The following is a 24,854-nucleotide window of genomic DNA, read 5'->3' on the forward strand; positions in this document are numbered from 1 at the left end:
TATTAAGATTTAGAAGAGGAAGTACTGATCACATCTTAAGAAGCCACCAGGGACAACAAGATGAAATTGGCTTGCCTTTCAACAGATCAATAGAGTGCTATGCTGCATCCTGCACTCTGGGATGATCTAGAAGAGATCCTGGCCCTCCTCTGTGTGGCAACCTTCCAAGTACTTGAAGAGGGCTATCCTATCTCCCCTCAGTCTTCTCTTCTCAAGGCTAAACATGCCCAGTTCTTTCAGTCTCTCCTCATAAGGCTTTGTTCCTAGTTCCCTGATCATCCTCTCTGCCCTTCTCTGAAGCCATTCCAGTTTTAGAGTCAGCTTGGGATAACTCTTGTCATCCTAGAGTCACCCTGGGATGGATCTACGCTTGCACAATGCAAGGTATAAAGACAGTTGTGAGAGCCAGTGGGGTGTAGTGGTTAGAGTGACTACGCCTGGGAGACCAGGGTTCGAATCCCCACACAGCCATGAAGCTCACTGGGTGACCTTGGGCCAGTCACTGCCTCTCAGCCTCAGAGGGAGGCAATGGTAAACTACCTCTGAATACCACTTACCATGAAAAGCCTATTCACAGGGTCACCATAAGTCGGGATCGACTTGAAGGCAGTCCATTTCCATTTCCAAAGACAGTTGGGCCTCATTTTAGTTACACTTCTAAACCCACTTTTCAGTACTTAATTCACAAGGCAATTCACACACCACAGAAACAAAAATTATTTCAACAAGTAGTGACCAATTAAAGCTGCCTAAAATAAAACCAGTAAGATCAAAAAAGCAATCTAAACTTGCAGGATCAAATATTGGAACAGTCAGTTTGCATCACTTTCTGACTCATTCATGTAGGCATTAAATTAGGGTCAATACATTTTTGCTGATGTACTCACCACTGTGGAGTACTGCACCTCTTTTTTTGCTAGCCATAACAACTATTCTGTGCTGGCACCCACAGCATTTTTATAAAGGTATGAGTATGGGCACTTCATAGTTTTTAACCAGAAAAGCACTGGTTAAGGTACTTCCCCAACAGAGAGCTGAAATCGATCGTCCCAGAGTGCAGGATATGGAATAATGGGCTCAAGTTGCAGGAAGCCAGATTTCAACTGGACATCAGGAATAATGTCTTAACTGTTAGAGCCATACAACAATGGAACCAATTACCTAGAGAGGTAGTGGGCTCTTCGACACTGGAGGCCTTCTAGAGGCAGCTGGACAGCCATCTGTCAGGAATGCTTTGATTTGGATTCCTGCATTGAGCAGGGGGTTGGACTTGATGGCCTTATAGGCCCCTTCCAACTCTACTATTCTATGATTCTATGAAATAACTTGATATATTTGGAGTCCAAGATTCCCCTCCTCATAACAAACATATGCAAATTTCACAAATTTCAAATCGTCAGTTTGTATGAAATGCAAACAGCTCTGGCAAAATTAATAACAAGAATTTACATAGCACAAAGCTTTTTTTCCTCAGCAGGTTTCTTCAATTGCTTGTTGCATTTATCAGTCCCTCCTGCAATGAGCTTCTAGGCGACGTTCAACACAAATATAACACAAGAGTTAAAACACCTGAAAATACAAGCATTTTTACGTGGTGCATAAATGCAGTTTCATTCATTCTTATTATTACTTCTTATGTTTCAGTGCCGTGCTCTGGCATTCAAGAAACAGCTTTTGCATGGCACAAAGGAATACTCCAATCCTATGGGCTTATTATGCCTATTGTATTCAGTGGGATTTAACAGCAAACGTGTGTTGAATCGAGCTACAAAATCCGAAAATCTTCCTATTAGACACCAGTGAGACCAGGATATCAAAGGCTGCAATCTTATGCACAATTTCTCAGGAGTAAGTCCAATGGAGCCTATTCTGAGTAGACGTCTATGGGATTGCACGTAAACCTGCACAGGACCGAGCTGTCAGTCCCACTGAAGTCACGCCTTCCACTAACGCGGCTGCACGATACACTCTTGCCTACAGGGGGCGGCTATGACTGAAACACGGCGCCGCTCTCGAATCCAGCGCGCAGGCGCCCTACTTAGCCATTTCCTCCGACCCCTTTTCCCCAGCGCAGGCGCGTTGATGCTGAAAGCCTCTTTTTTTTTTTTAAAGCGTCATGAGAGGGCCTTACTTTTTCTGGCGCATGCGCTGTATCGCCAGCACTCTCGGAGAGAAGCGGTGCGTCATGGCGGCGCTCGGTGGCGGCTGGTTCTTGGCTCTGGCCTTCGGGGTCACGTTGCTCAAATTGCTCCTCATGCCCACGTAGTAAGACTCAAGATTCGTTATTATCCCCGCCCGCATCCCAGGAGAAAAGGGTTGAGGTGGGAAGCTGATTGAAGCTCTGCCGTTATATGGCTCGGCTGTTCTTGGGAAGGGTTCTCCCCCCTCCTCTCTCCGCTCCTACGTGGCTGTTCCCCTTGGCGTGTTCTCCTCCCCCTGTTCTGCCTGCCTTGCGTGTTGAGGCTTTGCCTTAGTCTTATAGAATCATAGAATAGTAGAGTTGGAAGGGGTCTGTAAGGCCATCAAGTCCAACCCCCTGCTCAATGCAGGAATCCAATCTTCTTGTAGGGTTGATTCTTCCAACTCTCCTGCAGTGTGAAGGGGGGGGTACGCTGTAGGGCTTATTATTATTAGAGAGCCAGTGTGGTGTAAGCGGTAAGAGTGTTGGACTGGGACCCGGGTTCAAATCCCCTTTTGGCCATGAAGCTCACTGGGTGACTTGGGCCATTCACTGCCTCTCAGCCTAACCTACTTCATAGGGTTATTTTGGGGATTAAATGAAGAGGGGGAAAGCCATGTACATCACCTTGAGCTCCTTGGAGGATATGTGGGATATAATTGCAAAAAAATATTTTTTTAATACTCTCCTGCAATGTGAATTTGGGTTTGGCGCGGGTGGAGACTTGGGAGTCATGCTGTAGGACATTATTAGTATTATTTTGATCCTCCATTGTGAAGTGGGGGTGGGTGGGAGTGAAGAGTTGGAAGTAGGGTTGCGAAGTTCAAGGCCTGAGACTGATCCTGTATCTTTAGGAGAAGAGAAAGTCAGCCAAGAGCAGGTGTTCTTGCAACTCTGTAATGGGAAAAACCACAAGGTGGAATTCTCCCTCCCCAACTTTTAAAGATACAGAAGACCTCTTGGAGGCTGGGCCTGGCAACCAAGAGGTCTTCTGTATCTTTAAAAGTTGTGCAGGGGGAAGGGAGAATTCCACCTTGTGGTTTTTCCCATTACAGAGTTGCAAGAACACCTGCACTTGGCTGACTTTCTCTTCTAAAGATACAGGATCAGTCTCAGGCCAGAAACCTGGCAACCCTAAGAAGGTTGCACATGAGGGAATGCGGCCCTGGGTTGACAGAGGTTCCCCACCCCTGCAAAAAGGTACAGGTATTAAGGGGGGTGAGGAAGGAACAATTCTAGAATGAATGGGGGGAGGGAATGAACGGGGGGGAGGGAATGAACAGGAGAGAGAGGTTGTGTGAATGCGTGTCTCCTCAGAAGTAAGTCCTATTGAGTTTAATGAGGCTTAGTCCCTGGCAGGTGTGTATACCATTGTTGCCTCAGTCTGCAATCCTTGTGCATGCTTGATTTGGGAATAAGTCCTGTTGGAATCAGAAGGCCTTGTTTCTGAATGTTTCCCCTGGTAATGCAGAAGATTGCACTGCACAGATGTAATCCTATGCATACGTAACTTGAGAATAAGTCTCATTGGACTCAAAGGAACTTGCTTTCAAGTAACCATGCATAGGAGCAGGTTGCAATTTTGTGGACTGCTATTTGGGAGTAAGCCCTATTTAACATAATAAAGCCTTATTTGTAACAAAATGTACGAATTCTAACAGGCTCAAGGCATAGCAGAGATGTGTGTGTATAAAATGCATAAACGGAAATCATCAGTTTAAACTTTAAAAAGAGTTCAAAAAGATGCTCAGGCGTAGGTTTAGCGACTTTGACGGTTATTGGGGTGGCCACTCAGAGTGTTTACAAGATATGTAAGTTGTGCCAGTTTAGTGTCCAATGGAACAAACTCTTTCAACATAGTGCATAATCTTCCTGTGACCTTCTCTTGTCCAGCTTTACCAATGTTGGTTGTTCAAAGGTCTCCTGTTCCCTCAGACACCGTTGCCCATTTTCCATTGCTGCCCCCATGCCTGGAACTACCTCTTGTAATGTCTCCATGCAGCCACCTCCCTTATTTCCTTTGAATCTCTCCTCAAAACTCACCTTTTTCTGGGAAGCCTTTGGATCACATCCCAGTCCCTACACCTTATTAGCTAAGCTGTATAGCCAACATAGTAACTACTGTTGACCATGCTGTCTGGGGCTGCTGGGAATTATTTATTATTATTTATTTATTTAGTATATTTGTATGCCACTTTTCATCACCAGGTGATCTCAAAGCGGCTTCCATAGCAAGAAGAAAACAATAAAAATTTCAACAGTATCAATAAATGACACCACAAAATAAGTTCAAATCTCAAATCAATCTAGTCTGCAAAAGCTAGAGAAAACATATATATATAGAGAAACACAAACATACAGTAGGGCGCCATCATTGTATGACCAAAACATCTGGAGGGCACTGCATTGGCTACCACTGCCTTACTGTAACTAAGCCAAAGTACGTGTCAGTGAAATAAGTGCATGTTCTTTTCATGCCTTCACACACCCCCATTCTTCATGTCTATTTTAGATTGTAATTCCCTTGGGTTAGCGACCTGTCATACCTCTTGTAAAGAGCTGAGCGCATAGATGGTGCTATATAAGTAATAGTTCTTGATAAGTTGCAACTGCCAGATATACCAGCTGTTGCCTCCTGCCTACCACAAAAATATTTTAGTCTCTGGTCCATTAGGAGAAGGGTATAAGGGAGCAGATATATAGATACAGATATTCTAATTCTCTGCAAGAGATCCCTTCAAATTATCTCTTCAAGAAACCCTACCCTAACTAGCGATTGAGTCAAACCAAGAGGTGCAGTAGTGCCAAGTTAATGAGGTCATGAGTGATTGCATGCAGATCTCATTGAGGGGTGTTAGACTTCTGGGTTTCCAGGTGATAGAATGTAAAGCTCTTCACTGCATCAATTCCAATCAGTGTCTGTTAGGTTTAATAACGCAGGAGAAGTGAGCTCTGTCAAAGTACTAAAAAAAAAATGTGGCTGTATCTGAGAAAATGAGTATGTCATGCTGGTGTCAGCGATGGCTATTGCAAGATGTGGTCAGGCGAAAAACTGACTTGCGTGGGATGTATTTTGGTAGGGAATGCAATTGTGATGCGATTGCCTGCTTTAACCCAATTGCAAATTAAGAACACAAAAGCTCTGCTGGATCAGAACAAAGGCTCCTCTAGTTTAGCTTCCTGTTCTCACAGTGGCCAAATAGATGCATATGGAAGCCCACAAGGAGGACCTGAGCACCACAGCACTCTCTCCACTTGTCACTCCCAGCAACTGATATTCAGAGCATGCTGCCTCCACTCTTGAGGTACTATATAGCCATCATGACTAGTAGCGATTGATAGCCTCATCTTGAATTTATTTGATAGCTAGGCAAAGTCTGCTTTCAAGAATCAGCATAGCATATCATAGCTGCCTCCCATTGTCTGTTAATGCTGACCCCGTCTGTCAGTTCCACCTTTAGGCTTGCTTACGTGGCAGGTCTTCTGAAAGTGAGATTGTGGGGAGAACACAAAGGCCCCATGGACTGACCAGATTAATAGTTGTGTAGAAGAGGGGATTTTGGCAGGTGCAGCTTATCCTGGCATCCAGGGGGGCAAAATTTCTCATTCTACCTGGCTGTTGATGGTAGAGGAGAGTCCTGTCCCTTTTTGTGTCAGGTACTTCTGTGTCATTCTGGAAATTGTGGCTGTTGCATTCAGTTCATATAACAGTGCATATATTTACCTGTGTGTCTAACTGTGAGTTCTAGACGAAGTGATAATCCAATTGGTGAAACATTTTTTAAAATCTGTCAAAAGTCACTCCTACTGTTGAAATTAGGAAATGTAATTAGCTGTAGCAAAGTTATACTGCATGGATACCTGTGGAAGCTGCACATGCACACGTATCCCTTTTTCTGCATGAACACAATTGCTGAAATTTTATCTCTTGTTAATCGCCTAGCAGAGAGTTCCTCATAAGTACTTGCTCATCTGCTGTTGCATAGTAAAATACACGTTGTGGTGTAATCCAGGCACTAATAGCTAACTTCTCGTAGTCATTCCACAGATTTTGAAGTACACAGGAACTGGCTTGCCATCACCCACAGCTTACCAGTCTCTCAGTGGTATTATGAGGTACGTGTGTTGCCAGAAGCATCCTTGGTTTTTAGAACAGTGGGTACACCATCATGTGGAGTTTTGCATACTGATATTGTGCCTTTAAGCAGACTATGTTGTTCATGCACCGCTCATGACTCCCAAATGCAGGGACGCTCAGTTTGGGTTTTATATGAGTGCATTTTAATGATCCAATAAGGGAGAAGCTGTGGGGATGCTCATTAAGTTGGGTTGTTGCAAGCCATAGGTGACCAGAGGCTGCATTTAGATATCTACTCATTGTTTCTGGAAGCTGAATGGACCTCCAGTGCAGGCAATTGAAGTGTCTTTTGTCTGTAGTTCCAGGCTTCCTAGAGTAAAAGTGAAGGACTCTGACTGGTTTAGAACAGCTATCTGATCCAGATCGTTCCCCTTCGCACAATTAAAAAAAGCTCCCCAATTATCTGCTCAGCATTGACTGTGATAAGTTCAGACTCTGCCATTCCAGTAGCAGAATGTGACATCCACCATAGAATCTGGGAAGGTCCTATGCGTCTTCTGTTCTGGGCTTTCACTTTCAAAGTATCCAGCTTCTAGTTCTCATCATAACTGGAATTCTTCTACCATTTTTTTGAGAGGGCGCACTGGACATGTACTTGAAAGGGTGTGGTGTGGAGCACAGGGATGATACATGGCTATATCTTTGTGGCAAAAGGGAGGAAGGCATGCCACTTGTACAGCATGGTAATGTACGGCCTTATGCTTGAAGTTGGTTTTGAACCCAGACTTCCTCTGTTCAAGCCAGTACTTAATCCAATAGGCCAGAATCCTGCACTAATGTAACAACACACGTTTGTGCACACACACATACAAGCAGAATTCCATGATCTGTATGAATTATGCATTCCAAGATCGTAGTTTCTTTGGTTTGATGATTTTGCATGCTTTTTCTACTGGTCACGGGAAGGGGTCCTTTTAGAGCACTGATACCCCCAAACAGTGAGAAGTCTGCTTAATTTCCCTCTCTGACTTAAGATTTCACTGGACTGTAACCACATGCTTTCAAGCCTGGCTTGGCTTTGAGGGCTGGAAAGTTTTAAAGTGAGCATTGAAAATTGCACCCAGTGCGTCCTGTGCCTCATAACAAATTCTATGTTTTTGCAACATGTCATGGAATCCGTGCAGCTCTGTTCTTAGGTGGAGAATTAAGAGATATGTTTGTCCAGGGTCTGAAGATACGCAGCTGCCTTATGCCAAGATCATTGGCCCTTGTTACTGCAGCAGCACCTCACAGTCCTGGGCAGAGGGAGGCCTTTCCTATCGCCCCAAGATACTTCTTTCTCAGGGATAGGAAATATTTTTGGGACCAAAAGCCAGTTTATCTGTCCTGGCTGTGCAAAATGCAAGAGGGACTTGGTTATTCCTACAGAAGAATGCAAATAAAGTCAATGCTCTGCCACCCTAGTCAGAGGCAGCATGCTTCTGAAAACCAGTTGCCGGAAGCCTCAGGAGGGGAGAGTGTTCTTGCACTTGGGTCCTGTTTGCGGGCTTCCCCCAGGCACCTGGTTGGCCACTGTGAGAACAGGATGCTGGACTAAATGGGCCACTGGCTTGATCCAGCAGGCTCTTCTTATGTTCTTATGTTCTTAATGCACAGCTAAACTGCAAGCCCTGTATTAGAGCTATTCAAAGTCTCAAAACTGCAAAGTGCAGTTGCATCCCAAAAATTGCATACCATGCATTTGTGGAATGCACGGGCACGGTTTCATGGGCATTGTTTGCATATTTGAAAGGAATACAAACCTATCTCTCTGCTGAAACAAGTCCCTTTGAGTGGAATCTTCTTGCAGAGGAAGGAGCTGTAATTGCACACTTTGCACAACATCAAAGCCCTTTTTCCTCTCAGCTGCCTCACTCTGAACAGCTGATGGGTAGGAGAGGACACAGACGGCTGAATTTCATCTGGCTGTGGTCCGTATCCAGTCCCTGGGCCGGGAATTCTCTACCCTTGCTCTAACTAGAGATGCTAATGATTGAACCAGGGAACATCTACTTGTAAACCATGCTCTCTAACAGTAAGCTACTTACCTATTCAAGGCTAGGCTGAAAACAACTGCAGCAAAAGATATCAGGGGCAATCAGTCATTTGATGTAATCAGCAAGGGATGAATGTACATACATGAACCAGCCTGCAGTTTAAGATCTTCCAGTGCCTGACTTCACTTTCGTTCTTGTTCCACATTTTTCATTTCAGGCGACTTCTGAGTGGACCTTGGACTACCCTCCCTTCTTTGCATGGTTTGAGTACGCACTTTCTCATGTTGCAAAATACTTTGACAAAGAGATGCTGGTCATCCAAAACCTCAACCATGCCAGCCAGCCAACCGTTATTTTCCAAAGGCTTTCGGTCGTCTTTACAGATGTGCTCTTCATCTATGCAGTTCACGAGTATGTTGCTGCACCCCTATTTTCAGTATATGTTACCTTTGGGAGCAGAGGGGAGAAGGAAAGATAAACTGCTGAAGTCTGGAAAGAAAGAAAGAAAGAAATGACTTGACCTGGTGCCTTTTTTTGAAATCAGTAAATCTGCTGAAGGGTCGCTTCAAGGAACAGATGGAAAGTGTAGATGGAACGGCTCTTGTTGCTTCTGACTTGAATGGTCTTCAGATGGCAGTAAAGCGCATCCTTTCCATGGAAAAGGTCCCATGTTCAGTCTCTGAGATCTCCAGTTAAATGGTTTCAGCCACAGGGCTGGGAAACAGGGCTGGTTCCAAGGGGCGGCCAGGTGGGGCACTGGCTCGAGGGCCCCTGAGGCTACAGGAGCCCCTGGGGGCCCCCTCTGCTCCCCTTCTGCGATTTGCAGCAGGATTGCTGCCACGGATTGCAGGGCGAGAGCTTCAGAGCTCTGCCATTCCCTTCCTTAACTTACCTTGTTCTGTGGTTGCGCATGCAGCGGTGCCCTTAAGAAAGATGGTGGCTGAAGTTTTCCTAAGAGGCTGAAGCCTCTGCCACCATCTGGGCTGATGGCACGCACGCTTGCTGTGCGCTCGCATCCCTGCCATGAACCAAGATGGCGGCAGAGCCTTCAGCTCCTTAGGGAAACCTCAGCCGCCATCTTGGTTAAGGGTACCGCTGCGTGCACAACCGCAGAACAAGATAAGTTAAGGAAGGGAATGGCGGAGTCCCGAAGCTCTTGCCGTGCGCAAGTCGCGGAAGGGGAGCACTGGGGCAGGCTTTTGCCCAAGGGCTGCAGTGTGTCTGGGGCTGGCCCTGGGCGCGCACACACATGTATCTGTGCATGCACACGTGCATGCCAGGGCCCAGGGCAAGCTGGTGCCCAAGGGCCCTGGCATGTCTGGGCCCAGCCCTGCTGGGAAATATGTAATAGGCAGCACTGGGCTAGATAGAGGGACCAGTGGCCTGCCCAGTGTACAGTATATTCACCCTTACTAGAGTCTGAAAATGTTCAGGTGTAGAATTGGTGCCTGGAGGCAGTGATGGGCTGCATGGGGGCAAATAAGCTGAGGCTTAATCCTAATAAGATGGAGGTGCTGTGGGCGTGCGCTTCCTGCGTCCAAGAATTAGATGGACAACCTGTACTGGGTGGAGTTGCACTCCCCCTGAAGGAGTAGGTTTACAGTCGAGAGTACTCCTGAATTCCAGCCTGTCACTGGAATCCCAAGTGGCTTCTCTGGCCTGATCTGCTGATGCCCAGCTTAGGCTGCAAGCTGTGGCCATTCCTGGCCCAGGATAGCCTCACCTCAGTTGTCCACACTCTAGTGGCTTGCCACCGGGACTGCTGTAATGTGCTGTTCATGGGGTTGACCTTGAAGACTGTTCAATGTCTTCAAATGGGTTGTTCAGATCGGATTTTCCTATATGCATGACTGGCACTTTAGCTTCCTTCCATTTTGTAGGAAGTGAGAAAGCCAAGCTTCGCAGGCTACTAAAATGGCTAACAAGCCCAGCCAGAACTTGTGGTTTCCTGACTCTTCCTATCACAAATGGATGAGCTTTTTAAAATAATGCCTGGGAGAGACAGAATATTTTATAAACCTCTTGTGAACTTACAGAAGAATAAGGTGAGCTCATTAGGATTCTGTCTCGATTTCCCCTCTGTTCAGGTGCTGTAGATGTATAAATGGGAAGCAAGGTGTAAAGGAGCCTTTGGAGAGCCCTCAATTCGTTCTTTCAGTTCTCCTTTTGTGGAACTTTGGCCTCTTAATTGTGGACCGTATCCTTCCAGTTCAATTTTCAAAAGAAATCTGCTCAGATCACCTTAACCGAATATAGAAACGTAGAAAGCTGCCTTACACTGAAGCAGACCATGATTTATCTAGCTCAGTATTATCTTCACTGACTGGCAACAACTTCTCCAGGGTTTCAGGTAGGGTTCTCTCTCAGCTCTACCTGGAGATGCCGGGGATTGAACCTGGGACGTCCTGCATGCAAGGCAGACACTCTCCCACTGCGCTGCAGGCATTCCCCAATGAAAAGTACATTGGGGAGGGGGATCAAATTCTAATGTGAATTGGATTTCCTAAACTCAGTACTGGTAAGATATAGAACTATTCATGCCACTTGGAATTCATTATAATAGCAGTAAAGTTTAAAACGTCGTCTGGGTTAGGGTGTCTTTCTAAAGTGGAAATCCTTCCTTGACTCAATCTCAGACATTCATTTTCAGTACAATGGTTTTCTGTTTGGATTCATGCTGCTCTCTGTTGCGCGGCTATTCCAGGTAACGTGTAAAAATGTTCAGAATAAATCCGTGCACAGTACCTGTTCTAGAAGTCTCATCCAGTTCTTGAGTCGGTGTTGTGTTTATATAGGCCTTCGATCCTTTGCTTCTCTTCTCCCACATTCCCTTCCAGAAAAGGCACTTGGAAGGAGCTTTCCTTTTTGCTGTCCTTTTGCACTTCAAGCATATCAACCTCTATGTAGCTCCAGCGTATGGCATGTACCTCCTACGGTCCTACTGCTTCACAGCAAATAATTCAGGTATGTTGTCGATGACTTCATAGCAGGAGTGGTGAGGGTTTGCATGCACTGCCTGGTGGGAAAGAGGACTGCCGGGTTGGCTGGGGCTGATGAGAGTTGTAGTCCACAACATCTAGAGAGCCCAGGGTTGGCAAAGGCTAGACTACAATAATAATTACCTCTTAGGAGTAGCAAGTGACATCCCAGGTTAGGATGGGGATCCTGTTCAGAAGCAAATTAAAGAATGCTGTGGAAGCATTTCTGGTTTCTCCCACCTTTCACCTGTTTTGTTTTCCCTAGATGGGTCCCTCCAATGGCGCAGTTTCAGTTTTCTTCGCTTAGCTGCCCTGGGATTAATTGTCTGCTGTGTTTCTGCCCTTTCGTTGGGACCATTCATTGTCTGGGTAAGGACCCTGGTCCTCTAAACAGCCACCTTTATACAGCTCCTTAAGGTGGCGGCTGCTTTCTGAATGACTGTATGCGGGAAGTTCTTTACAAATTGTTCCCAGTTGAGCCAAGTTAAGTAGAAAATAATTTTTTTAAAATTCTCTCTGCTTTACAGGTCAGAGAGAGGTTGAGAATTTGGGACTGAAGGAAGGTAGTGATGGGGGTTCAGTCTGACTGCACCAGTCTTGCCATTCTGCTTGGGGACAGAGCCTTCCCAGTGCCACAGTTTAGAGCTAATCTAGGCATTTAGGAAGAGCCTAGTACAGGTGCTGCGTGGTTGTACCACTTGTGAGTTGGAAAGAGAGGAGGACTGCTTGAAAAGTGTCTACACATCAAAACCTTTCTGTAGATGGAAACTAAACCATTGAGGCTTTAACAAAGCTGCTTTTCTTATCAAGCTTTTGTTGCGTGTGCGTGTATAGATCATACAAGGATGGAATCCAAGAGTCGCATAGAACAGGAATAAGCCAGGCCAGGCAAGTTCTTGTAAGAGTCTTTACTAGGCAAAGACATTAGACACAGTTCTCTTCACAGACGACTTTTCCCCCACACTGAGTTTTTGCAAGAATCCCACCTTATCATGCTTCCCAGCCAGCTGCTGACCTTGGCAGTCTGGCACTCTGTTTTTCCAGCTTAACCCTTCTGCTTCAGGTTTCACTCTCTCACTAAAAACCCTGTCTGTGAGTCTCACAGAATGCTTCACTGACCAACAGCCCCCACCTGAGACTCACAGATGACAAAACTTCATTGTTCATCATTACATTTCTACAATATTAACTTTTCATTGCAATACATATCAGTACATGGTTTGTTTTCTTACAGTTTCTATTTACATTTTCAGTTCAGGTTTTGTTTCTTTATTTCTTTATTCACACAGGTTTTACAGAGTCATGTTTGTTCACTTTTATTTGATAACACATTTATATTTCATTCCTCAACACAAAACTTCCACATGAGATCCATTGTTTCTTTATCTATTGGCCCTTCTTTTTCCCATTCTACTGGATATTCATCTGCCTCATCATTTTTATGTGTAACATTAAATGTGAATCTCTGAGGTGGTTGACCTTTCGTTTTTCTTTCTGATCTCCTAACATTATCTATTTCCATTTCTTCCTCACTCTCAATTTTACTTGGACCTGCACCTGTTCCTGCACTTGTACTTGGCATTTCTGTATCTTGCATTGCCATGTCTTCACCTCTCAGCCTTTTTACAGTACGTTTGCCACCGTGTATTAGATCAGTCAATGCAGTTTTTAATGGAATTTGCTGTCCAAAAGGAACATCTGCTGCTTCCTGCTTGCTTGCACCCTCAAGTATCACTGTTTGACTGTCTCTCCAAGGTTTATCTATCACCTTTATGCTTCTGCTTAACACTAATTGTTGTTTCTCAGGCAACCAAACTCTATAGTATGAATTCTGAAATCCCAAAATGCGTCCTGCCTGAGCTCTTGAGCCTAATTTACCATGCCTTTTCTGTTTTGCAATATGTACCCAGCATTTTGCCCCAAAACGCTCTATGTGTTTCACCCTGGGCTTTCTTCCAGTCAACTTCTCATAGGGAGACATGCCTATTGTTCTGTGCATAAGACGGTTCTGAATATAAACAGTGTACAGAATACATTCACCCCAATAAGTGTTATTCATATCTGCATCTGCTAGCATGGCTCTCATTGAATCCTGCAATGACCAGTTCCTCCTCTCTGCAGTTCCGTTGGAGGATGGGCTGAAGGGAGCAGTGAGACTTTGTATTATTCCCTTCTTTTCCAAATATGTTTTGAATGAATTACTGGTAAATTCCCCACCTTGATCTGATTTGATATTTTTGATAACAGCCCCATATTGTGTCTCTGTCCTCTGTATAAATGCCTTCAATTTCTCTTCTGCTTCACTTTTCTTTTTCAATAAGAACACATGTGTAAATCTGGAGAAATCATCCACAATCACTAAATAAAACCTTGCTCCACCTTTTGAGCACTGGAAAGGTCCAGCCAAATCTACATGTATGAGCTGATAGGGTTCAGTGGTCGTGCTTTCACAGCTCTTATTGACAGGAGTCACAGTCATTTTTGTTTTATAGCATACCTCACACTCATCCACATGCTCACAATGTGTTAATTTCAAATCTTGACTATGTTTTGGGGTGTTTTTTACCTTTTCGAAATGTGCGTGTGCCAATTTTCTGTGCCATTCATGTAAACAATTATCATGTTTATTTTTATTAACTCCTATCCAGGCACACGTGGGTTTATCAAGATTGCACTCAATCATAAACATTTGGTTCTGTAATTTCCCTTGCATACATATTTCACCATCTTTTCTCACAAAACATCTATCCCCTTCAAATGTAATTTTACAACCTATTTGAGCCAATTTTCTTACTGATAGGATGTTATATTTTAAACCAGAAACCAATAATACATCTGTTAATATAGTTCCCAGATTACCCAACCTGAGCGTGCCTGTTGCAATAGCGTCCTGAGTCGATCCGTCAGCCAGATAAAGCTTCTCCTGCGCCGGCTTTGAAGTGTAAAATAAACTAGAGTCTGTGATTAGGCAATTAGACGCTCCGCTGTCAAAAAGCCACTTAGAGTTAATGAGTTTATTGTCCTCCTTAGTAACAAAGTTCACGCTTGTTCTCTGACTTCCAAAGTCCCTGTTATTTCTCTTCTTTAAACAATGTCTCTGTATATGTCCACGGGACCCACAAAAATAACATATTTTATTCTCTTGCCTGCTTCTTTGCTTTTGTTGTTGTTGTACAGCCACAGTCTCTTTTACCTCTGTTTTCTTATTCTCTTGTCTTCTATTCCACTCTTGTTGAAGTTTCTGTTCTACAAAGTCCAAATTCAGATGTCCGTTGGGTAAAGTTTCCAGACTAGAGACCGTGACATCCCATTTTTGATCAAATGAAGATAACAGTATATAGAGGACTTCCGGGAAGGGTGACTTAGCCTGTGCCTGCTTTTGAGACGGGCTCCTGCCTCAAAAGAAGCTTATTCAGATATATCAGTCAGTTTTTTCTTTTTTTTTGACTGATTAAACTTCTCCCGGGTAGGGAGAAACGAAGAGATTAACCTCAAAGCCTATTTTTGTTGGGACGACCAGATCTCATTAATTTATGGGACGAGGTCCAGCCGACGAAGGTGGGACGGATTTTCAACAGCAAGCTCTATCTGTTAAAGCGAACGTTCATCTTATCTTCTAAGAGAGAACGCACTAACAGGCAAGCACCCTTCTTTCTATATTTTTCTTTTACTTGACTTAAATTGTTGCTGTTTAAAAGAGATTTGCCAGATTGATCGGTTTTTGACATCTCACTGGGGAGCCGTAACTTCTCTCTGCTACGCACTAATTAATAGCTTATCTCTGTTTTTGTTGCAAAAAGCTGTCCTGGATTTGCATTCTAAAGATACACACAGAAGAGGGATTTCTATTCCAGATTTTTATTTTGAAAAATATTATACTGTTTTGAGACTACTCTCTTTTTGGTCTATTTTATTTTGACGAATCTGTTTCTTGACGATTGCCATTAATTGTTTCGATCCTGGGAACTGCATTTTGTTTACTTAACTATTGGAGAGATAAGGCTGTCTGCTCTGTTTATACTGTGATGTCACCAAGTTTGGAGTATTAACCCAATTGTTGCTGAAATAAGAAGTGGTTTTCCTATATTTTTCTTTTAAAATGGCAATTAAGAAAGTGGCTGAGAATCTGGAAATAACTATGTTTCAGAAAATAATGGATGAGATTGAGATAACGAAAATTGAATTGAGTAAAATGAAGCAGGAGATTAAAGATATAAGGGTCCCTGTGAGAGAGGTGACCCTGGAAGGGGTCCCTGTGAGAGAGGAGACCCCGGAGATTGGAACAGGGGTCCCTGTGAGAGAGGAGACCCTGGAGACTGGAATAGGGGTCCCTGTGAGAGAGGAGATCCCGGAGATTGGAACAAACGTGGAACAGGAACAAGATTTGGAGTCTATGGACTTTAGAAATAAAATCTATTGTTTGGAACTCAATGTTATCTCTGAAGAAATTAATGAAGATTCTAGAGATAAAGTTATCAATGGCATGGATTATCTTCTGGACTGGAATGATGTGATGGAGCCCAATATAGAGAAAATCTATGGAATTAACTGCAGCCATGTGACAATGGAAAAACTTTTAAGAGATGACCCAGTGTATTTTGAAAAAAAGAACAGAGATATGATTTTACAGCAGTATTTCAGCAACCTATTCAGAATGGATGACAAGAAAATATTTGGGATAGAGGTAATTCCCATCAGACTCTTACTATATGACTATGGCTTTGACAGCAAGATTATTATGGAATACTGATAATGGAAGATTGGATATTGAAATTACTGGACTTAACAAGACTACTGAAGATGGAAGATGGAAAATGGAACTAATAGAGATAATAGAACAATGGCTACTGAAATTACTGAACCTAACAGATTCTGATGTGATGGATTAATTGAAATGTTTATTTTGACTATGGTTATGACAATAAGATTATCATAATTAGTAATGAGATGGATTAATCGATATGCTTATCTGGAAAAAAAAATTGATAGATATATTTCTTAAAGAATTGAAACCTCTCTTTGACTTTTTGTGGAAAGAATAAAGTAATGTTTATGAGATTTGATGATTAAGTAAGATAACTACTGGAGGAAAGTGATTTTATAATATGACTTAAGAGACAGGATTGCTATATATTATAGACTTATAACTGATTTGATCTTTGACAAATGGGAAGTCAATATTTTACTCTTTATTTTTTATTTTTGTTTTTTTTTTCTTTTTTTCTTTTTGTTTAACTATTTTTGATTTTGTTTTTTGTCTTTGAATGTTTTATGATTTTGTCTTGTATGTTTTATGAAAATCTGAATAAAAATTATTGAAAAAAAAAAAAAAAAAGATAACAGTATATAGACCATCTGAATGTCACTATGATGCACTCCTCTATCTTGCAGCTCAGCATTTAATCTACAAAATTCAGCCAGATGCTCTGTCATAGTCACTTCATCTGTAAAACGCATCTGATAAAGTTTCCGTGCTAAACGCAGCCTGCTCCCTGCAGTTTGCTGCACATGAGCGGCTCTTAGCTTCTCCCACATCTGATTAGCTGTCGGCTCATTACTCACCAGCAACAGTTGAGAATCAGACAGCCCCAGAGTAATAAAAGCCTTCGCTTTCTCGTCTTTCTTCAACCACGCTGCTGAAGGAGCTGCCGGAGGGGGGTTTTCTACGACATCATTCAAATCTTCTTTAATCAGAACTGCTCTCATTCTCCATTTCCAGCTGGAGTAGTTTACAGCATTCAGCCTCTCCATCGGCATCCTGGAAGACAGGTTTACAGCCATGTTGTCCACTCTTACTTGCCTCTTACTTGCACTTTGTTTCTCTCTGCAACAACGTCACGTCAACAGCTCTCGAACCCGCTACCTTGTATGATAAGCTGGGCCCATAACCCCTGTTGCGTGTGCGTGTATAGATCATACAAGGATGGAATCCAAGAGTCGCATAGAACAGGAATAAGCCAGGCCAGGCAAGTTCTTGTAAGAGTCTTTACTAGGCAAAGACATTAGACACAGTTCTCTTCACAGACGACTTTTCCCCCACACTGAGTTTTTGCAAGAATCCCACCTTATCATGCTTCCCAGCCAGCTGCTGACCTTGGCAGTCTGGCACTCTGTTCTTCCAGCTTAACCCTTCTGCTTCAGGTTTCACTCTCTCACTAAAAACCCTGTCTGTGAGTCTCACAGAATGCTTCACTGACCAACAGCTTTTCCCTCTGTTATGCAAGCAAAAGTAGCAGGGTTTCAAGTCTACAATCCCCACCCTCACCCCAGAGTGGAAGCTGGGGTGGTACTAGACAGAGAGGATTCTGTCATGTGCTATGTTTAAATCTGTTCTCAATCACAGGAGTGACTCAGAAAAGCATCCTAGTGGAAATATCAATGTGGCGGGCATTTTTAGTTATATTTGAATTTATAGGCTGCTTTTGCACCCAGAATGAAATCACTTAAAATAATTTATTTATTTACTGTTTGATTTATATCCCGTCCTTCCTCCCAGCAGGAGCCCAGAGTGGCATTTTAACCAAACAATTTAAAAAAATAGAAAAATCATGGCCTAAGCAAAGCCATGGCCACAAGTGCCTTCTTATGCTGCGTAGAAAAGTTTTTGATAGGAAGGTTTAACATTCTTTTCCTTCCATTTAGGGCCAGCTTCCTCAGCTCCTGTCTCGCCTCTTCCCTTTCAAAAGAGGCCTTTGCCATGCATACTGGGCTCCAAACTTCTGGGCACTATACAATGCCCTGGACAAAGCTCTCTCAGTCATTGGTACAGTACTTTAATCCTGCATGTATTAATTGCAAATACTCGTTGGAGGGTTCTTGATCCCTTTTAAGAAATCTTTGTCAGAGGAGGCCAGCTCTGTCCAATTAGCCCAGCAAACAGCAGTCCCCCTCATTGAATTTCATTCTTAACCTTTTGAAAATATAAGCATAAAAATATATAAGCTTAAGTGCATCAGATGCAATAGCAGCAGTGAAACTTCAGTGCAAGTTGTTCATCTTTGTACCCTCCCAAGGTTAAAAAAACTGCGTACTGGTTTCACTTTAGTGATGTATACTGTATGTGTCAAGAAGGATGGATGAACATGCTTATTTCTATTTTGTGTCAATTTCGTATGCACTTAATCATAGGTCTGTTCTGTCCTGATTTTTGCAGATTTTTAAAAAAATGCTGCAGAAATGCACATTTTGGATATGTTCATCTCCTAAAATACACATTTTTGTGTGCTTTCCTCCATAAAATGCATGTATTGTGTGTGTTATTAAACACTGAAACTGCATTGCAAAATTCAGAAAGGTATATAATTCAATTCATGGCTTCATTCTGATTTTCATATAAGTCCAGGGCCAGCAAACATTTGCTTTGAAATGCAAACCAAATACATTTCTCCTTCATCCCTAGCTTCAAGCCCCGTAGTACATCTTATAGGTTTTTAAAGGAATATGGGTTTTGTCTCCCAAGTTCCATGTGTTTAGTCTTTAAGGGTTCTTAAAACTAAGAGTCAACAACAAGGGAAGTAACAAGTTCAGATGCATTCTTGGAAGTTCCTACAGCAGTGTTGTTTTTCCAGGGACAGACTTGAACTTGAAGAGCTGTTTTGAGTTAAACTCTTGAATGCACGTGACAGATGCTATAGAGATTAACTTGATACTTAACAACTTGTCATCCTTTTCCTCAAAGAAAAACTCTTGGCTATGTCTTAATGGCATTTTTAATAAATTGTCTAAAAAACAACCTGGGGCTGTGTTTGCCTGCTTGGAGACAGGCTGGTGGGCACTTATTAGTGGTCCCACAATTATGTGCTTGCCTGCTCTTGAGTTTCCTCTCTTGAGCCTCATCCTTTCTAGCCTTTGAGTAGGACTTGGAGATTACTTTTTTGCTAAGGTCTCTGATGTGCAATATATGCTGGGATTATAAAATAGGACTGATATGCTAAGGTCTGCTGAACTTTTACTGTTGTTTGTGCAAGCTTCGAGGGTTAAGTTACCTAAGTACATATGTTAAATGGCTTTATATTGTATTTGGATTTGAGCTTTTACTTACATTGTGAGATGCTTTGTGTTCAAAAAATGGATTATAAGCCTTTAAAAGAAATTACAGTTTACCTGGATGTAAATAGTACTGAAACAAGTTGTGGGACTTGCTTCCAAGTATATTTAGTTTCTGTGCATTTCTTGACAATGTGCCTGTGCTTCTTACAAACTTCATTTTAATTTCCAGGTCTGAAATACCAATTCCTTGACCCTGCAAAGATGCCTAAGGCTGCTATGACTGGAGGGCTGGTCCAGGAATTTCAACACACTATCCTTCCTTCAGTGACGCCATTAGCAACGTTAACTTGTACTGCCGTCTCTATGCTGGTAAATCCAAATTGCTGTGTTCACTGAGCACATCTTTGTCGGCACAGCCCATGGGGAACTTCTGACCAGGAAAAGACTCAAACCCTGCTTATCTCTGTGTTAGGCTGATGTTAAAGAGTCAGGAGCAGGCTGCCCTTGTTTTCTTAAGTAGGTAGGGCAAAACTTTCACAGCCCAGAGACTCCATTAATCCCAGTCTGCAACATGAGACCCAGCTTACGTCTTGATTTTTTGTACACATTTTAAACTATACTCTGTATATTTGTCTCCCTTTCTGTCCTCCTCCTCCCTCTCCTTCAAAATATGGTTGTGGCACCATTGGTGCAGTCCACCACTTGAAGAGCATCGGGTACAAAATTAAACATTTCAGGAATATTCTCAAAACTGCAATTCCCAGGGTTCCTTGGTTGGGAGACATGCCAGTTAAATGGCAAGTAATGTAGAATCTCTTGAAAAGTCACAAACACTTTCTGGCAATGCCAATTCATGGAGGGCAAAGCTATCAGTGGCTGGTAACCACGATGGCCATGTTCTAATTCCACGGTTGAAAGCAGCATGCGTCTGAGTATCAGTGGCTGGAAACTGCAGGAGGAGAGAATACTGTTGCTCTTGGGTCCTGCTTGTGGGCTTCCCATTGGGGCATCTGGTTGGCCACCATGAGAACAGGATGCTGAATTAGATGAGCCACTGCCCTGATCCAGGAGTCTGCTCTTATGTTTAAAGCAGGCTAATAAAAATGCAAAGCTTAGCAACTGCTGGGCTTCTACTGAACGATAAACCTGTGTGTCCGGCACTGAAATCACTTCTGAAGCTTTGTTTCTGCCTGTTGTTTCTAGCCCTCTGTTTTCTGTCTTTGGTTTAAACCCCAAGGGCCGAGAGGCTTCCTGCGGTGCCTGGTTCTGTGCGCGCTGAGCTCCTTCATGTTCGGGTGGCATGTGCATGAGAAAGCAATCCTTCTTGCCATTCTTCCTTTGAGGTAAGAGAACAGGAAAGGGGTTCTAGTTGCATATTTTAAAAACTGACTTGCCAGCCATCCTATCTGGAACCCTTCCTGGGCTGTGGCAAGGTTGGTCATGTTTGGCCACAAATGACTTAATCTCACCATGGAATCCCAAGAGTCCAGTTTTCTTAAATTTTGGAGCAAGTTTCTAGTTCTCATGGCTACATGGAACTTCCCTCTGCATATTGGGTGTGATTCTGTGATATCTTGGGGACAAGTCAGGCATAGAATAGCTTCTTGCAGTAGCTTTGAAACTGACTTCCTTGTTCTGTCTACTACAGCAAGTAGCCCAGCTGCTCTTGCAAAGTGGGGTGGGGAGTCCATGGCCTGTAGATGTTGGGTCCCCAGCTCCCTTCAGCCCCAGCCAGCATGGCCAGTGGGATGGTGGGGTCTGTAGTTCAACCACCACTGGAGGGCCAAGTGTTTCCCACCCCTTCTGTACACAGTCAACCTGAACTGATGGCTACTTTTTGAAAGTCCTGTTTGTGTATGTGTTTTTTAGCTTGCTGGCTGTAGAGAGATCCAGAGATGCTGGTGTCTATCTGGTCCTGTCTACTACTGGCCATCTTTCCCTCTTTCCTCTACTGTTTACAGTGCCAGGTAGGTACTTTCTGTTTCTCACCACTTGCCTGAAATACTTCGTGGCTTGCACGGTCGTTGATACGGTGTATGTGAAGGGCTTGAACACTGATGAATGTATGTAAATTGGGGCTGCTTCCTTTAATTGGCTAAAACTATTAGTAGTAATATTGGTGTCATTGTCATCATCACCAACTGAAAAGGTGACCCAGATGAGTCAGGGAGCACCTTGGTTTTTTTATGTATAAGTACTTACAAAACAGTAGGCACTGTAGCTTAGTGGTAGAAGATCCGCTTTGCGTGCAGAAGGTCCCACATTCAATCTGTGATACCTCCAAGCAGGGCTCGGAGATAACTGTCTGAAACACTGAGGAGCTGCTGTCAGCCAGCGTAGACAATACTCAGCTGGATAGACCAGTGTTCTGACTCATTAAAAGGCCGCTTCCTATGTGCCTGCTGCAACAGACACAGGCGCTGTCAAAGTACACAGTTTTTTCCCCTTCAGAAGTAAATCTATTGTAGCCTGGAACTGGGGGCATGTAATGCACCTGAATGGGGACCAGCTATGGGCCACCTGAGGAAGCTTCTTCCACCTTGGTGCCTGCCCATAAAAGCAAGCCTAGAGTGAGAGACTAGGATGATGTCAGCAGTTTCCAGGAACCTTCTTCATTGTGAGGTTTTTGTGGTGAGCTGTGAGTTCGTTTGGGCCCTGGGTGAGAGCCAGGAGGCTGAGTGGGGGAGGTGTGTCGCAAGGAGAAGAAATGGCTATCGGTCTGTATTTATTGAAAAAATGGATCCTGACTTCTAGCTACCCTATGAATATGGTTTTCATGGTAAGCAGTAATCCGAGGGGCTTTACCATTGCCTCCCTCTGAGGCTAGTCCTCCCCAGCTGGCTAGGGCCTACTCAGCTTGCCACAGCTGCACAAGCCAGCCCCTTCCTTATTTATTTTTTTATTTATTTAGTTTAATTTATATACCGCCCTAAGCCTGAAGGCTCTCTGGGCGGTGTACAAAAAGATACCGCAAAAAGATATCCTTGTCCGCAACTGCCAGCTGGGAGGCAATTGGGCTCCTTGGGACTCTGCAGCTTGCCCACGGCTGCACAGGTGGCAGGGTACGTAACCCCTGAGCCACTCCCTGTGGGGTGATCTTTAGCTGGCCCTTGGCACCCAGGAGACACAAGCGGGGATTGGAACTCACAAACTCTGGACTCCCAGCCAGGCTCTCCTCCCCACTGTGCTATACCAGCTGTTCTATACTTATTAGTGACTTGAATACATTTGTACATGTAACACTATATTTTTGTAACACTTGTTTAAGTTGTCTGCTTTTTAGCTTTCTGTACCCCACTTATGTTTTTATATATTAAGTGATATAGAAATGGTCTAAAAAAATCATTTTGGCCATGTATAGTCTGCCAACTGTTCCTTGTGTTTCAGAGCTGCCCATTAAAATACTGCTCATGCTGCTCTTCACGGTGTATAGCTTCTCCTCGCTGAAGGCCGTCTTCAGGTAATGACTAGCAGCCCAATCCTTACCACATCTCCTCAAAAGTTAGTCCTGTTGAATTCCATGGGACATCCTCCCAAGTAAACAGGATTAGGACCGCAGCCTAAGTGTTTTTACAAGGGTGAGCCTTCATGTTGGGGCTTATTTGGCTTACAAGTGCCTCTCAGTATATTGCTTGTCACTAACCTTAGTTCATCTTTAGGTTATCCAGAGTTGGGGGTGGGAGCCACAGCCTGCTGCCATTTTAGTCTGGGGTTCCCAGGGCAAAAATATCTGGAGGGCTCCCTATCCCCGATTTAGACATTTGCTCCAGAATAAGACGTTTGCAGACCTTTGCAAAAGAGGAGTGATTTGTAGATAGCAGTAACTTCTTAAAGTGAGAGCTCAGGAAGCAATTAAATTCCCCCTTTTTTCTTTCTCCCTGTCCACAGGAAAGAAGGTCCTCTGCTTAACTGGTTGGAAACAATCTACCTCATCGGGCTGATACCTGTGGAAATCGTCTGTGAAATTGTGTTGCCTTTCACCAGCTGGATACTCAAATTTCCCTTCCTCCCTTTATTGCTCACCTCTGTATATTGTGCTCTAGGTGTCATGTATGCTTGGCTCAAACTGTACGTCTCTGCCTTCACGGGACCACCTGCTGCCAGGCGAAAGGAAGAATAATGATGTTTACAATGGGCTTAAGTCCACAAGGTTCCTTCCATAAAAATAACCACCAACTCATGCCAAATGGTGCTTACTCTAGCACACAGAGTGCCATGCACTGTTCATTTAGGAGTGCACTCAGAAGCAAGAATGTTGGCAAATACATCCTTAAAGAAGCAGGAGCAATTCCCAGTGTGAAAAGAGAAGAAAGTCAATGAGGAAAGGAGCCTGGTTTACAAAAGGACTCTTAATTGGAGGGTTTTTTAAAATAGAACTGGGCTCTTGGCTTTTTTTATTTTTACCTTCAGTTTCAGTAAACCAAATACTAGCTATCTTTAATGATTCCAATCTTGCTTGTAACCTGCAAGGATACTTGTGTGTATTACAGGACCACTGTTCTCCAGCCAAGAAATTGGCTGCCATCCTAAACCCACTTACCTAGGCATAAGCCCCATTGAGTTCAATAGGACTTACTTCTGAGCTGATGTCATTAGGATTGCATTGTCATTTACAATCAAGTGGGGTGAAAAATGTGAACTAAAATGTTTGCTTTTATAAAAAAAAATAATTGTGGTTGTGTCTTATGTATATGTGTTCCTAGAAGGTGATCAGACAAATACAGAGGACAGACCATTCTTTCATGGCTACTTCCTGCTCAACAGTCCATGAGCATAGACTGTCAATGAATATCAGTTGCTGGCAAACAACCATTCAGTCATTTTCTGTAGGAAGCGTTAGCACTCAATGGAAGAACATACACTTCTGTAAGCTCTGTGCTAGGAATGGGATCTGCATTTCGGTGCCAGTTTTTGCTCTGCCAAACTTCCTTCTGGTACTGCTTTATCAGGGATCAATGTTCGCTATTTGCTATAAATATTGATTTGGGTTTTTTCTGCAAAGATACTGATATTAATATCTGTATTTTTAAAAATCTTTTTCATACATTTTTTAAAAATACAGATATTTTAAATGAAATATAAATATTAATATCAATATTTTGAATAGACAATAAATATTAATATCAATATTTTTGATTTTTTTTTAAAAAAAATACTCTTCACCCATGGAAAACAGCTAGAAAAAAATCAATCTGCAAGGACAAAAAACCGAATAAATAGGAAACCTGGTGTCAAATTCATATTTTGCTAAATTCAAGCACATCTCTGCTGTACTCTGTGCATCTATTTTAAACACGTCTAGCTTTTTTAATGAATTAGCTGAAAGCAGCTAGTGTACAGACTGCAACAATGAAACAACAAATCCAACAAAAATAGAAACACGGAAAACCCAAATAGCAATTGGATACAACAGCAGGAGCAGATGGAAACTGCACAACTTTGCAGTAACTAGTCAGCCATTACCAAGAATGCCTCTGAAAGGTTTTTATATGGTGCTTATACATACAACATGGAAGTTCCCTGAACACATTCCCAAAGAAGGTAAGCTACTGCCAGACTTGGTGGCCAAGGGTAGCTGGAACAGGACCTCGGAT

At 43.2% G+C, this 24,854-nt stretch overlaps 1 protein-coding gene and 1 non-coding gene across 9 annotated transcripts; both read left to right on the forward strand.

The window, feature by feature from the left end:
* The first annotated feature begins 2,131 nt into the window (after positions 1-2,131).
* On the forward strand, positions 2,132-23,935 carry ALG8 (ALG8 alpha-1,3-glucosyltransferase). 8 transcript variants are annotated; one of them, XM_061628989.1, is made up of 14 exons: positions 2,182-2,265; positions 4,388-5,484; positions 6,217-6,295; positions 8,511-8,704; positions 10,381-10,490; positions 10,930-10,997; positions 11,131-11,257; positions 11,537-11,640; positions 17,914-18,034; positions 19,490-19,629; positions 20,464-20,603; positions 21,130-21,227; positions 22,648-22,720; positions 23,149-23,930. In XM_061628989.1, the coding sequence occupies exons 2-14, from the start codon at positions 5,465-5,467 to the stop codon at positions 23,378-23,380; spliced, it is 1,506 nt and encodes a 501-aa protein (XP_061484973.1). In that variant the 5' UTR covers positions 2,182-2,265; positions 4,388-5,464; the 3' UTR covers positions 23,381-23,930. The 8 variants fall into 8 exon arrangements, with proteins under 8 accessions (XP_061484976.1, XP_061484971.1, XP_061484978.1 ...); XM_061628988.1 differs by having other exon boundaries at positions 2,262-2,321; XM_061628992.1 differs by lacking the exon at positions 4,388-5,484 and having other exon boundaries at positions 2,132-2,321.
* On the forward strand, positions 6,562-6,699 carry LOC133386403 (small Cajal body-specific RNA 3). The gene has a single exon (XR_009763145.1). It is a non-coding gene; the product is annotated as a small Cajal body-specific RNA 3 (non-coding RNA).
* Positions 23,936-24,854: the final 919 nt, after the last annotated feature.

Source organism: Rhineura floridana, chromosome 5 (assembly GCF_030035675.1).
Source record: "Rhineura floridana isolate rRhiFlo1 chromosome 5, rRhiFlo1.hap2, whole genome shotgun sequence".
NCBI lineage: Eukaryota > Metazoa > Chordata > Lepidosauria > Squamata > Rhineuridae > Rhineura > Rhineura floridana.